Source organism: Fonsecaea monophora (assembly GCF_001642475.1).
Source record: "Fonsecaea monophora strain CBS 269.37 chromosome Unknown Scaff79, whole genome shotgun sequence".
Taxonomy (NCBI): Eukaryota; Fungi; Ascomycota; class Eurotiomycetes; order Chaetothyriales; family Herpotrichiellaceae; genus Fonsecaea; species Fonsecaea monophora.
In genome coordinates this window covers 87023-101104 of record NW_019174010.1, presented here as the reverse complement: position 1 = coordinate 101104, position 14082 = coordinate 87023, and the positions used below count along the sequence as shown (strand labels likewise).

The window sequence follows — 14082 nt, the reverse complement described above, 5'->3', positions numbered from 1 at the left end:
TTAGCACTTACTTTTTACCATGTCAGGGACCGCCGGGTTGAGACTGACACGCCACGTTACAACATCAATTCGTCTTGTCCGCAGTTGAATACACACTCCAGCCTATTTTTCTTTGATCGCCCACTCACTCCAGTCATTCCTTTTCTTCCGTCTGTCCTTAACAACATGGCGCGCCGCAAACAGGTCACGCCCATGCAGCGCATTAACTCCGGGGAAGTTATGCAGGCCCCTTCAGATGTTCCCGAACAGCGCGCCGTCTACAGCAATGGCCATATCCCCTCTCCTTCTGAGAAGCCGACCTCGCATTCCCAACAGCGGCCACAGATACAGCAGGCCCACCCAAGCATTCTGACTCTCCTCGTGTGCGTCGGCGGTATCTATGCCTCGTTTCTGACATGGGGCGTGCTGCAAGAACGCATCACCACCACGCCATACCCGCTCACTTCCCCCTCCGCTGCGCAGGCGCAACAAGAATACTTCCGCTTCCCGATCGTTCTCAACACAATCCAAGCTGTCTTCGCCTTCATAAGCGGGAGCCTGTACCTCTCCTATACGACCGGACGATTCAACATTCTTCCCTCTACCTCTTCCCTCCTACCACTGGTGCTGGTCACACTGACCACCACTCTCGCATCTCCCTTTGGCTACGCTTCCCTCGCCCACGTCGACTACCTCACATTTGTCCTGGCAAAATCATGCAAACTGCTGCCTGTAATGGCGTTACACGTCACCTTGTTCCGCAGACGATACCCTCTGTCAAAATACATGATAGTACTGGCAGTGACCAGTGGCGTAGCGGTGTTCACCCTCTACCACCCCCCGAAACCGGGCAAGACACAGTCGACACAAAACTCGAGCATCTATGGGTTGACGCTTTTGGGGATCAACTTGCTGTTTGATGGCCTGACAAACACGGTCCAAGACCACATCTTCCAATCCCCGCACCGCTACGGAAAGACGTCAGGTCCGCAGATGATGGTCATCCTCAACCTGCTCGGCACAATCTTGATGGGCGCATACCTCGTTGCCACACCATACGTCCCTCAGGCGCTCATCCCGGAGTTTGTGCGGACCGACACTCACGAGCTGGCTCAGGCCATTTCTTTCTTTCAGCGCCATCCACCCGTGCTCAAGGACGTCCTGCTCTTCTGCCTCTGCGGCGCCGTCGGCCAACTCTTCATCTACGCCACGCTAGAGAGATTCTCTTCCCTACTCCTCGTTACGGTGACAGTGACGAGGAAAATGTTCACCATGCTATTGAGCGTCATGTGGTTTGGACATTCGCTAACCAAGGGCCAGTGGATGGGCATTGGGTTGGTCTTTGGCGGAATTGCCGCCGAGGCATATATACAGAATTTAGAGAAGAAGGAGAGAGAGAAAAGGAAGAAACTGGCCGACAAGGCAAAATGATTTACTTCTTCGTAGTGGGAAATGGGACAGGACCTATACCATTAAAAAGGCATTAGACAAGAAAGGATAAAACCGACCAGCACACTTAAGGAAAATATAGTAACTCCAAACTATGACAAATTTGTATAGCACCTACAACACCACCATCGCTCATGTTTCACGCATAAGACAACTCATAGGATGCGGGAGGGCAACGAAAGCTCCCGCCAGCATCTGTAGGTTTACGTCACGAAAAGGCACGGGTGTGTGCATGTATTGGAAAAACCACCACCCAACAGAACATGTTCATGGTCCCTCCAAGTCGCCCTCGCCTTCAATCGCAGCCTTCCGAGATGGATAGACCCTTGCTCCATTATCGAGTCTCCCTCCGCTCATATCAAACATCAGCCCAAGGGAAATGCTCATAAACACCACGGGCCTGCTGCAAACAAATCATGAACCCTCGGTATTCAAGAAGGCGTCTAGATTCAGCCTCGCCGCTTCCCAGATGTCAGGTCCGAGCTTCACTGATGGCAGCGCCACTCGATCTACATCGTGAAGGGTGTTGTTGTCATCGTCGTCGTCGTCCGAATGCACAGTCATGCGAGTCACCGCATCGAGATCCGCCACGGCGAGCTGCACAGCGGGCACGCGCGCTCCCAGCTCCCCTACGCCGACACTCACTGCGGCTGTATACTGCATCATGGCGGTCTGCACATTTCCCCTCATCACATGTAACCGGCCCAGTGTTCTCAAACAGCCCATCCTTGAGTGCACCACTTCCGCTAGAGGGGATGACTGGTCCTCCGAAGATTTTTCGATGGTCAGTGTGCGGCGCAGAGCATCGGATACGAGCGATTCTGTATCTTGATTAGTGTTACCCAAGGCGAGGTGGACTTTGGTGAGTTCGAGAAGGCCGGTCACGGGCAGGAGACTGTTTTTGGTGTGGGTGTTTTCCCACATAGGAATGATTCGCGTGAGTATGCGAGCTGCTTCATCCAGGTGTCCCAGCTGGGCGAGCACACGCGCGAGGTAGTAGTACTGCGCGGTTGTCTCGTGAGAGGTGGCACTGAAAAGGTGTTCGTGCAGCTCGTGAATTTTGCGCTGAATCAATTCGCGGAGTCGGAGACGCTGGTCGGTGCTCGTGAGGGTGAGTTGGAGCAGAGCAGTGATCGGGTGGGAAGGCCCGAGGATCGCGAGAGATGCGGCGGCAGCGAACTTCTTCACTTGACTACGTAGGCGTCCGAGTTCAGTGTTGGAGGTGTCAAGACTGAGGTCTGCGAGGATGTAGTAAAGCTTTGGGTGTTGCAAGATCAGGAGGTCTGACAGCGTAGGGAGGACACGGCTGAGTATGGATGAGGCCGAGTCAATCCTTCCAACAGCCATCAGTCCGGCGGCCGTTGTGATGGAGCCGCTGAAATTTTCAACGCTCAGCATCTCGAAAGAGTTGATGCGCTCGATGTCATGGATTTGTCCGCACCACGAGGACTCGAACTTGCTCGTGTAGAAGGTGCTGGTTTGTAAGAGGATCTGTTCTATTTGTGAGTCTTCCTTGGACAGAGTCATGACGGCGGAGGGCGCCATACCGATGCGCCATGATGCGTTCGAGTGACCCGCCTGCGCGGTGGGCTTGCGGCGTTTGGCAATGTTGGCTTGCAGGGCTGCAGTAGCCGGCAACGGAGACACTTTCCGAGAGTTGCGCGGAGAATGTGCCCGTACCTCGCTCAATGCTTGCTTGAGTTCTGTATGGCCGATGTGATTGCCAAAATAATCGGCTCGACCATCGTCTGTGTCTTGCCCTGGAGTTGAACCCAGTAGTTCCAGCTTGTGCCTCTCTTCTTCCTCGGCCGAGTGGTTAACCAGATCCCAGATGGTGACCTTTCGTGAGGGAGGAGCCTCTTGGTTCGTAGAAGTCGCTTCTCTCAGGCTTGATGGAAGCGGGTAGACTGGCTCGTAGGCGTTGACTTGATCTTGATGAGCGGGAGCTGAGGGAGCCGTGCCATTTTCCGCAGTGCTGAAAGGGTAATCCACATGGAAGGGACTGTTCACATCGCCCTGTGAATTCAAGAACTTCCCAGCGGTCTCGTCAACCTTGGAAGAAGGATGAACAGCTCTAAAGGGCTTTGTAGAGCCTCGAAGTCCTGGCCTAGGCGAAGAACTCGAGCGAGTTCTAGCGCTATTTTCAGCTTTCACCCCGGAATTCTGCCCCGCATGTCGCCGAATCTGTGTGATGTTCTTCTTGCTGCGTGGATCGCCAGTAATCCAAGTAAAGGTCTTTGATGCCCCGTCCTCCCTGGGAGGCATTTGTCGGTAACACCTCTGAATCAAAAGGCACACACATCCGACCCAGCTTTTCGAGCTCGTGTAAAGCCTAATCTGGCTGGGGTTAGAAAAGGGGGGAAGATGCTGGTCTGGAACAGAGCCTGAGTCTTCGGTGAGGAGTAGGGGCCTTTTTGTTCAGTCGGATAGCTCGGTCAGAAATAGCTGCGCTTGCCCGGGGGAGCTTCAAGCGTCAATACCAAAACAGGCGCGAATAGGCTCCTTTTCTCTTTCGAAAACCTTACTCAGAACAGACAATTCGGAGACATTCTGCAGGCGGAGACTTCCAGCTCACCTCGACGAGATAGCAAAGAGCCTAGCTTGTCGCCGTCCATCAGCCGGCAGATTTTGGTGATAGCCCTGATCCAGTTTGGACTCGGATCATCCAGCTGAATAATTTGTGACTAACCGGACCACGCTCCTTGGCTCTCCTGACGGCTGGTTCACCAGGTCGGCACCTACATGTTGGCCTTTTCGCACTGACAATCTTTACGTACACGACGATTCTTTGCTGCCAAAAAGGGCGGGCCTCGACCATGGCGGCTGGAAACAAGGTCGCTCGTGTGATGTTGGCGAACATCACACCACTTCCCGATTTGTCTATGCGGTTACCATAAGCTGAAACGGTGGGTCAATCCAAGGCAAGTCTGACGAGGCTCTGGATCTCGATGGATCTGATTCTCCGCCGGGAAAACGGGAGAGTGGGTAACCACATGTGTCGATTGGTCTTCCGGTCCTTCGCGTCTCCTCCGAGTCGGTAAGAGGTGGGATCAAATCCAACGTCCAAGGCTTAGGTCCCTAGAGCACCTACTCTTTTAGGAATGCTGGTGATACTGCACCCTGCATTGTCCGGCTGAATAATTCCACCGGACAAGGGCACTCATTGGGTCTCGTTTCGGGGTGCTGTCTTTGATGGGACAGTCTCAGGACGAATACCTTCCATCGGCCCCGTGTAGAAGCGCCCCGTGACCCGGGTGTACTTCCAGGAGTAGACTTGAAAGTCGACAAATGGATGTTTTCCAGTGTTTTCGGGTCTCGGGGTCCACATCTGATGGGATTCGAGGCTTTGCCCTCGTCAGATTAGGTTGCAGGTCGCCGCAGACAACTGACGTTGGAGCAACACAGAGAATGCTATTCCAGCCGAGATGACACGTTGCCGTCTTGCCGCTCTGGGCGCCTTCCAGATACAGACAGTGCTGCTGTGCAGCTCTCTTGACCCGCTTGCCTCTGTGACTTGGATCTCGAGAATCTGCTGGCCAATAGACTGACCAGCTGGACTAGCCATTCCTCGCATGGCTTGGTAAGCCTCGAGCGGGCAAAGAGCGGCTATACCAGAGTGTAACGAGTACGAGGAGATGAGGTACGAAGTAGAGAGTCAGGTAGCGATCTGTGCTTCGCATGGAACCATGACAAACGAGTGGGTCTAGTAAGCTTGCTGCATGATTGGGAGAAACTAGTTCCCATCCGTAGAGCTGTGGCGGATTGAGCTCTGCGGGCCGAACAGAAGAGACAAATACCCAATGTGGTAATTGCCTCGAGTCGTCGAAGCCCGAAGTGCATCTTGCCTTCGAGCTGATATCAGTCATGCGCATGCTGGATACACGCATCATCAGTACAAAAAGGAAGCCACATACACAGGTGGAGGCAAACCGTGGGCGAGAGAAAAACGCCCCCAACATGAATCGCGTATGGGTAAGTCCGAGTAGTTGACAGCAATCTGGCGATACCCTGTGACAAGATCCATCTCCAGGCCGTGCGTTCCAAGACAAAACACATGGAGACTCGGCCATGGGTTACTGATGGGGATTCAACCCACTCAACCAGAGGACCAAACCTATACGTAACGGCATTTGCGGATGGTCCAAGTGCTTAGATGAACCTGCAGCATGGCTCAACAACAGATGTAGGTGGAGTACTCTACACATAACATTTCGAGATACGATTGGAACAACGAATGAAGGGAGGGGAGAGCGCTCACCAATCGGGCATTGTGACATGACATGACACGAAGCAATGGTGCAGAGCCTCAGCATCCAACGTAAAGGTAGGTAATGTGAGAATAGGACATCTGGAGTCTGAATTGCATGATGAATCCGTCACATGGCCAAAAGATGCCTGGTGGTGGTGGTGGTGGTGGTGGTGATGGTGATGCATTTCCCATGGCTGCAACCTGCGCTCAATTCGGAAACTGCGGCGAGCTCACATTGTTTCAATCACACTTCTCGACTTGTTCTATCTCACTTCGATCCTCCAACATCGTTCACTGTAACCCCGTACCGAGTGGATTGATGCAGATTGACGACTCTGTTTCTTGATTTGTTGCTGCAATGGTATACCCATCCAAAACACAAACACAGAGGTGCTCATCTGTCATCGCCATCTGACTCCTGTCAGAACGCAAGATGTCCGATAATCATGGACCGTTTCCCACAAGACTACGTCCTTCATAACCTGCCTTTCCTGCTGCTTTCAGGGTTGGATTCTAGAAGCCCCAGTGAGCCAGATCCGGTGGTGAAGACCCACGACTTCTTGCACGAAGGTGGATTTAGAATCAAGGTGGATGCGCCCATCGTCAGCGGGCCTCTCGCCGAGCAGTTACTCGAGTCTTTCTGCAAACAAGATGCCTCTGATCTTCCGTGGCACTCTCAATATTCCACATCGAGGAGTGGCAGGGTTTTCAGGATAGTCAAGGTCGGACGGGTAGGTCAGCGCTCCCCTTACCATACGGCTTCCCACAAAGATTGTGACGCTGACACATGGCGCAGGTTTACACTCTTCCTCCTCGTAAAGCACCGCCCCCTCCCCATTCTCCCCGTCTGTCGGCTGTCGGTGCAAATGGAAGTCCACCGCCAGCCCTTGTGCTACATTCTCCGCTGTCACCATTGACTCCCAGCTCTCCGCTGTATCCTGATGGCATCATTTCTCCTTTGTGGATCACCAAACACCAGTCACGCCTGCCTTGCGCCCTCTTGACGGTCTTTAGTCTGGTCTCCGATCCCAACACCAGTTCACTTCAGGATAATAAGTTGAAGTCCGAGGTCAACAATGTGCGGAGCGTGCTCACGTCGACGAATTACAAGACCAGACTGGTGGTTATTTTGCTAGGAGATGGCATGATTAATCCTGCTGATCTGGAAGACCGCGTCAGTACCATTCGGCGAGCAACTGGCTTAGACGGCAAAAGCATCCATTTCCTCGCTCATAACTCGTCGCCCACGGAGATCAATGTATTCGTCAACTCTGTTCTTTCGTCTCTGCATCCCCTTTGTGTAGAATATTACCGAGACCTTTCGAAACATGCACGACGCAAGCGTAATCGAAGCACAGCCCCGCAACCTACTGTACAGCCGGGGAACTCGCACATACTGTCTTCACAGGGTTGGAATGTCCGTTATGAATTCAAGCTCGGCGTCTTCGCCGAGTTCCGGCAAGAGATGGATGCGGCTTGTCGGAACTATGAGACTGCTTATGATAATCTGTTTGCGCCTGAAATTATTGATGCTATTGCCGTTTGGAGCACACGCTTCAACGAAGCAAGGCTGCTGGCGGATGTTATTGCCTTTCGCACAATCAGGTGTCTCTTGTGGACCGATCAAGTGACGACAGCAGTGAGATCATGGGTGGCCCATCGAGACCGAATCAGAGATCTGGTCGACCGAAGAGGTAAGGGAACAGATAACTACGGCTGGGCAGCGTGGCAGACTGCCTGGGCAAAAGTCATGGCGGACCTTGTATCTCGATCAGAATATCCCCTGTTACATGTAGGACTTCCCAACGCACCTGACTTGCTCCCTCTCTTTGTCGATGTGGACAAGTCGCTCTCTGTGGGCGAGAGATTTGTCCCTTGGGAACTGCTTCATCATGAGGGATATTGGCTGGATATTGCAAAGAAATGCATTTATGCCCGCCGGAGCTGGGCCTTGCAAATCCCAGAGGAAGATAGGCAGTCACCAGGTCGTTCACCAGCTTCTATGGTTGCCAGTAAGGCTCATCTTTACGACACCTATCTTGCCCTGGAGCCTTACCGCGAAGTTCCCATAGATGGAACCCCAGGATACGACTACCCGGGGGACATCATCTCAACGTTGGATGCGGCCATCCGTCATTTCGCAAAGCGAGGTCAACTGCGCAAGATTGAGGTTCTCGAGCTCCAGAAAGCTCTTGAACAAATCGAGACGGAATCGTGGGTGGAGGCAACCCTGACACTGCGACAGTTGTGGCATAGCAAAAGATGGAGACAGGGTGGATGGTGGAAGTTGCTGCAAGGTCTGGGCTGGGCACTCCTTGATTGTCTTGCTCATGTCGATGATGGCGAGTTACTCGTTCAGCTGATTTGGGAGCTCTCGAACGAAGTATTTGACCGGAAGCCAAACACTAACTATGATCTCCGTCAAGCGGTCCCACCGTCTAGCACCGACAAAGAGCCGCTGTCTGTCGCCGTGGGCATTGATGAGGCTCTTTCTCCCCTGGTTGCCACCTTTGCTTTCTCAACACACGATGTATTTGTTGGAGAGCCGGTGGAGTGTCAACTCTGCATCCTTTCTCGAGCACAGATGGGTCTCCCGGCCATCCGCCTATCAGAGATCAAGGTTGTCTTCGAAGGTGGTCTGAAACCCGTCCATCTGGTTGCAAAGGGAGAAGAGGGTGGCAACACCGAGACCTCGACTGTCAAATTCATAGACGTGCAGGCGGACGAATCATTAGCCATGTCCTTGTCGTCTATAAGGAGATCTTCCGCTGGCGCCGTTCCGTCACAGACGAGCAGTGCTGATCTAACAATTCCTTCGAACCACACCAAGATATTCCGGCTACGCGTCGTGCCTAGGGAGGCTGGGGAAATCGTCGTCGCTTCCATTACACTGATAATCGACCACGAGACTGTCTCATTTGCTGCAACTTCGACCGACTTTTCACACTCGATAGGTCGGTGGTGGGAATCGAAAGCGGGCAAACCCACGCCTCGATCGTTGGGACAAGAGTCAAATGCATTCAATAAGATCAACGTGCAACCCAAACCACCGAAACTAAAGATTGAGGCTCCAGGACTGAGACGCTCATACTACACTAACGAATCAGTGACAATAGATTTCGACATCTTGAACGAAGAAGCAGAAGATGTAATTGTGTCGCTCGACGCCCGCATGATCAGCCCGGTTGCGGGTGCGGCGCAGATAATGTGGATTGGGACGGGATCCGAGACTACTCCAGCGACTGCATCGGAAGCGGGAGTGCAAACATTGGAAAAACGAGAACTCGGAACGATTCCATCGTCAGGAAAGACTGTCGTGTCAGTCCGCATAATGGATACAGCCACCGCGGTTGATCACGAAGTAGAACTTCTTGCGACATATCGCCTACGTTCCGAACCCGAAACAATTCTTACAAAGGTCCTGACTGTCGATGTCGGGGTCATTCGGCCCTTTGAAGCGAATTACGACTTCATCCCCAAGCTCGACCACGAGCCTTGGCCGAATTTCTTCGAAGCCCCTCCACAGCACTCCGATTCTTTGACACCTCTGGGTCTGAAGCACCTATACTCCGTTGCAGCGAATCTCTACTCGTTCGCCACGGAGCCTGTGGTCATTGAGGCTATATTGCTCACAGCTACGAAAGTCGTAGGGGGTGCGGTTTGTTCAGCGAGCACTGGCATTGTAAGGAAATCTGCAAACACAGATGTTGCGACCAAAGACCCCAATGCAACCATTTCGACAGTGATAGAGCCAGACCACACAGAGACATTCGATTTTGATCTCTCGCTGCAGAAACTGATACTGGGCGATCGGCATACGGTGGCGGCGGAGCTCGCACTACAAATTGGTTGGCGCCGACAAGATTCGGACGAAGTCAGCACAACGCTTCTAGAAGTACCTCGCCTCGTTGCGCCGATGGCCGAGCCAAGAGTCATGCTCACCGTTTCCCCAACTGGTGTCGGACCGCCGGACATGGAAGCGCACAAGCTGTCTTTCACGATCGAGAACCCGAGCATGCATTATCTCACGTTCAACGTGTCCATGGAGGCGAGCGAGGACTTCGCGTTCAGTGGGCCGAAAGCGTGCGCGATCAGCCTAGTTCCTATCAGCAGGCAGTCGTTGAAATATCGGATACTGCCGAATAAGAAGAACGAATGGATCGCAGTGCATATGAATGTGGTTGATGCATATTTCGGACAGACGTTGAGGATTCTACCAGGTGGTAGTGGAGTCAAGGTGGACAAGAAGGGCAACGTGCTGGTCAAGGTCTGAGTGCATTTGTGCATCAATCTGGTAGTCAATATGAATGTAGAAAGGTTCTCCCGTCATCCATATGGTTTTGTGGATGTGTAGATATCGAGATATCTAGATACGAGCAAAACGAATGGTGACCAGAGGAGTAGCCAGAAAGCACTGCTGCCATATACAAACATTGTCGAAAGAATAGAGTGAAGTATCTATCTCATGGAATTCCAAAAGTGTCTGGATGGGGAACTTGGCGACTCTCTGGACTTCTCCGATATATTTAATCTTAGCAACGGGTTCCAATTTGTAGATGCAATCACGTCACGTCATATCTGTCTGCGCCAAGCAACATCGTTCGTCTCAATTCAGGTTCGCGCGTTTCTTTCTTTTTACCCGTGGCTTTTTCACTTGTTTTTGCGCCTGTCCAGTAAAGTACATTCGACTGAGGAAGAGCTCGGTCAGATCGGCCTCAAGAATGGAGAAGATTCAGAACCTCTTTGCTGGATTGACGGGGAAAGAGAAGATTGGCTTTATCGACACATCTCAGCCATCACTCTATGGTAAGGCTCGAGGGCACGGGCTTGTTGGCAATGGGATATGGGGCTAACAAAATCCTCAAGTTGCGGCCGTGGCTATCGCGTTCAATCCCATCTTCTGGAAGTAAGTACCGAGCATTCCGACGTTGGTTTGTTCAGAGACTGACTGTAGAAGCATCGTCGCTCGACAAGGCAAGAAACATTTTCCGTTCGGATAACTTTGTGACTGACAAGAACAGAGCACAAGACTCATTTTTTGACCAAGGCCTTTGGCTCGCCCTATTATGGCTGCTACGCCCTGGCTGTGACCATCTTCGGCATTGGCATCATTCGAGACTCTCTCTACAAATCCGCGCTTGAGCAGCAGCCGATCTATCCCTTACTACATCAGCCAGAACTCGGCGCCATCCTCTTTCTCAGCGGAAACGTCCTCGTCTTGTCCAGCATGTACGCCTTGGGTGTCACTGGGACCTACTTGGGCGACTACTTTGGCATCTTGATGGACCATAAAGTTGAAGGGTTTCCGTTCAATGTCACCGACGCACCAATGTACTGGGGGAGCACGCTATCATTCTTGGGCACGGCTCTATATTATGGCCGCGTGGCTGGGGTGCTGCTGACGTTGGAGGTCTTTGTGATGTATCTCGGCGCACTACGATTCGAAGAGTGAGAGACCTTCAATCCTTTGTTGTGTTGCGATCACTGACGAGTCCCCAGTCCCTTCACGGCGGAAATCTACGCGAAAAAGGATGCCCGACCTGTAACTCGGTCCATGACGAAGCAGCAGGGCAAAAAGAAGGCATGAGCGGGCGAGGGCTGCTCGGTCGAAAGGACGATAGTTACTCCCGATGCAGTTGACTGGCTACAAAATATCAAGAGGGAACTCCTGCGATCGGTCATGGCTCGGCCTGGGGAAACCCTCATGCCTCAGGCCACATCGAGCACTCAAGGGTTTCGACACGACCTCGACGAGTGTTCTCGGTTGCTTTGCTGGAAGCATTGCGTCATAAATTGGAAAACGCTGTGAACCCTGAAAGGCCCTTTTATTCGGGCAACTTTGCCGCGGCTCCAGTCCAGGGCGCATGTTGTGATTGGCTCCAGTCTTTCTTGTGAGCAACTGGATGAGGAGTGAGGGATGGTGAAGTTTGAAAGTCGACCTGCGACCCTCCCTTGCTGTTTCGTTCGACTCATTCTTCCCATGTCAAGCCTATAATACTAGTACACTCAAAATGCGGCGTGGTAATTGATCGTGGCTTTGCCTTTTCGTCCTTTGCTTCCAGCCTTTCCAACCCCGCTAATCCTCGAACTTCCTGGGCTGATCTTTTGTCACCCTCGTCCCTCGCTGCCACTCCCCCTTCGCACTCTGGACCACAAACATGCCTCCTCAACATGTAGAGATTGCAGAGACAATCGCGGCGCTCAAGCGAACCCTACGACGCGAAAGAGACGGTACATGACATCCTTGATTCTTGAGACCTGCTCCCTGCGTACGGTCGAGCTAATCCTCTCTCTCTCTCCACCTTTCAGGTCCAGCCGACCAGGTCACCTCTGCTGCCACGAACAGAGGCCATAAACTAGCACGTGGTGCGAACTATATTCACGCTGGCTCTCTGCCGTATCCGCAGGGCCCAGAAGGCCATAAGCAAGTATGGTCGCATGCAAACATTTGCCGGGTCCGAGAAGCTCACCGCGCGCACAGAAAATAGAACATGCTGGTTACGCGCGATACATTCTGCAACGCAACCCGAGAAGATACAATGAATACGGCGACGAACTGGACGACAGCGAAAGTGACGCCGAGGCAGATGCCGATGCAGAGGACGAGAATGCCTACGCTGGCATCCGTCTTGAAGGTACTGACCCCCAGCTGCATCCCTGTGATGTTGAAACGATCGCTGATATGGTCTGCCAGAGCTGTTATGTCCTCTAAAGCATCCTTCTGAGCTTTCGAGCCACCCTACGTTATCTTTACCCTTTACCGACCGTGCCCTTCCTGATATGATCAGATCTACTGAGGAGAAACTGCGCCAAGAACGAACAAATCTCTGGCGGGCCAAAAATCTGAACAGGCAGTTCATGGGAGACGAGCCGTGGATGCCTCTTGAGAGTACCGAAGGTGTGGACGATTGGGATCTCTTTGACCCCAAACCCAAATTGCTCCTACAGCAAGCGGGAAAGAAGAGGAAGCGCGGATTCGAGAGCGAGAACACCCAGAACGGAGTCAACGGGCACAACTACGCGAATGGAGAAAAGGATGAGGCAATGTCCAATGCCGCGCCCAGTGTCCAAGAGAAGAGCCCGAACGCAAATGATAGGCATCAAGCTACAAAACCCAACAAATCCCGACTACATCCAGAAACGACAGAGGAGCAGCCTTCCAAAGAAGTAGCTGGTGGTGAATTGGAACATCCAAAAACGAATGGGGTGCATAAAGAAGAACCACCTGCGAAAGAGGACGCGCCAGAGACAGGCGCAGAAGAAGCCCAAGAAGAGTCCAAAGTTGTGGCAGGAGATGAACAAGAGCGGGAACAAGAGCAGGATGGTGAAACGGTGTCTGAAGACGAGGATCGACCGAAACCCACACGAAGAATTACTCGAGCCCTGGCTGCCGAGCACAACAGCTCGACTGCACCTACTCCTCCCTTTTCTCCCGAATCGACGGTTTCAACCATAGACTCATACCTCCTTCAACCAGACCCGTTATTCCTTCTCCCAGCTGTCCTAGCAGCAAATCACCGACCACCACGAAGCCTCGCCCGCCTCGGCCTTCCGGTCGACGAGCTCATCGAAACCCGTCGTCTCCTGATGATGTACATCCAAAAGCAAGAGGAGAGCGTGCGCGGCTACGAGGCCGTGCTGGGCAAGCTGATCAAGGCGAAAAGGATGCGGGACAAGGTCTGGAACTGGTGCAGAACCGAGGGCCACGTGGGCGAGTGTTCTGACGGAGAGGACTGGATCGACGCCGAGGCCTGGGGACTGCAGCCCGAGGAGCTGAAGAAGGGGAAGGACGAAGAAGTGGACGAGGCCCAGGAGGACACGGGACGCAAGGGCAAGAGGAGACGAAGAGATTAGAGATCTCGGAATATCAGCCACATCCAGAGCCAGCCCGTGGCGCCTACTGCCCAGCTTGTTTCTGGTCCTCCAGGCCAAACGACATCTTCATGGCTGATGCTGGGAACTTCAACACGGCCTAGATTGGGCAAGGTCGGCGGTATTTTTGGGACGAGCAGTGCCAGCGTATCAGATATCCAGCAGCTGAGGGGATAAGTCGTTCTTCGCTTGTTAGCCATTTAGCCAGTTTTTAAAATCATAAATGAGAAGAAGAAATCAATTCTTTGAATTTTTGGAGATGCTCTTTTTTTTTCCGTTTCAAGCTCATTGCAGTGTTCGGGCGTCGGAAAGACATCGGCGAGTTCTTTCAAGAACAAGTATGTACATACTCTGGGTATGGGGAAGCTGGATCTAGATCTGGGTCTGGATCTGCCATGCCGTTCGTGTGGACATTATCACACCTTTCTTTGCCTTTTATGGCGATCCGTCCGGCTCCTGTCTGTGTCTGTCTGTCCGTCCGTCTTTGTTTCTTTCCATGATTCAGCCTCAGAATCCCTCTGAATGTGTTCAGT

At 52.6% G+C, this 14082-nt stretch overlaps 5 protein-coding genes across 5 annotated transcripts; 4 read left to right on the top strand and 1 right to left on the bottom strand.

Moving 5' to 3' along the window:
• Nucleotides 1-165: 165 nt before the first annotated feature.
• On the top strand, nt 166-1410 carry AYO21_08784 (hypothetical protein; the record flags this gene model as incomplete). The annotated part of the gene is made up of 1 exon (XM_022658727.1): nt 166-1410. The coding sequence occupies one exon, from the start codon at nt 166-168 to the stop codon at nt 1408-1410; it is 1245 nt and encodes a 414-aa protein (XP_022508985.1).
• A 432-nt stretch (nt 1411-1842) lies between these two features.
• On the bottom strand, nt 1843-3693 carry AYO21_08783 (hypothetical protein; the record flags this gene model as incomplete). Its single annotated transcript, XM_022658726.1, has 1 exon — nt 1843-3693. One exon carries the CDS (start codon nt 3691-3693, stop codon nt 1843-1845), a length of 1851 nt encoding a protein of 616 aa, XP_022508984.1.
• Nucleotides 3694-6123: 2430 nt separating this feature from the next.
• On the top strand, nt 6124-9950 carry AYO21_08782 (hypothetical protein; the record flags this gene model as incomplete). The annotated part of the gene is made up of 2 exons (XM_022658725.1): nt 6124-6408; nt 6474-9950. The coding sequence occupies 2 exons, from the start codon at nt 6124-6126 to the stop codon at nt 9948-9950; spliced, it is 3762 nt and encodes a 1253-aa protein (XP_022508983.1).
• A 448-nt stretch (nt 9951-10398) lies between these two features.
• Nucleotides 10399-11264, top strand: AYO21_08781 (hypothetical protein; the record flags this gene model as incomplete). Its single annotated transcript, XM_022658724.1, has 4 exons — nt 10399-10483; nt 10544-10583; nt 10694-11125; nt 11177-11264. 4 exons carry the CDS (start codon nt 10399-10401, stop codon nt 11262-11264), a joined length of 645 nt encoding a protein of 214 aa, XP_022508982.1.
• A 571-nt stretch (nt 11265-11835) lies between these two features.
• AYO21_08780 (hypothetical protein) lies at nt 11836-13531 on the top strand (the record flags this gene model as incomplete). Its single annotated transcript, XM_022658723.1, has 4 exons — nt 11836-11908; nt 11987-12105; nt 12159-12312; nt 12372-13531. The coding sequence occupies 4 exons, from the start codon at nt 11836-11838 to the stop codon at nt 13529-13531; spliced, it is 1506 nt and encodes a 501-aa protein (XP_022508981.1).
• Between the last annotated feature and the right edge of the window lie 551 nt (nt 13532-14082).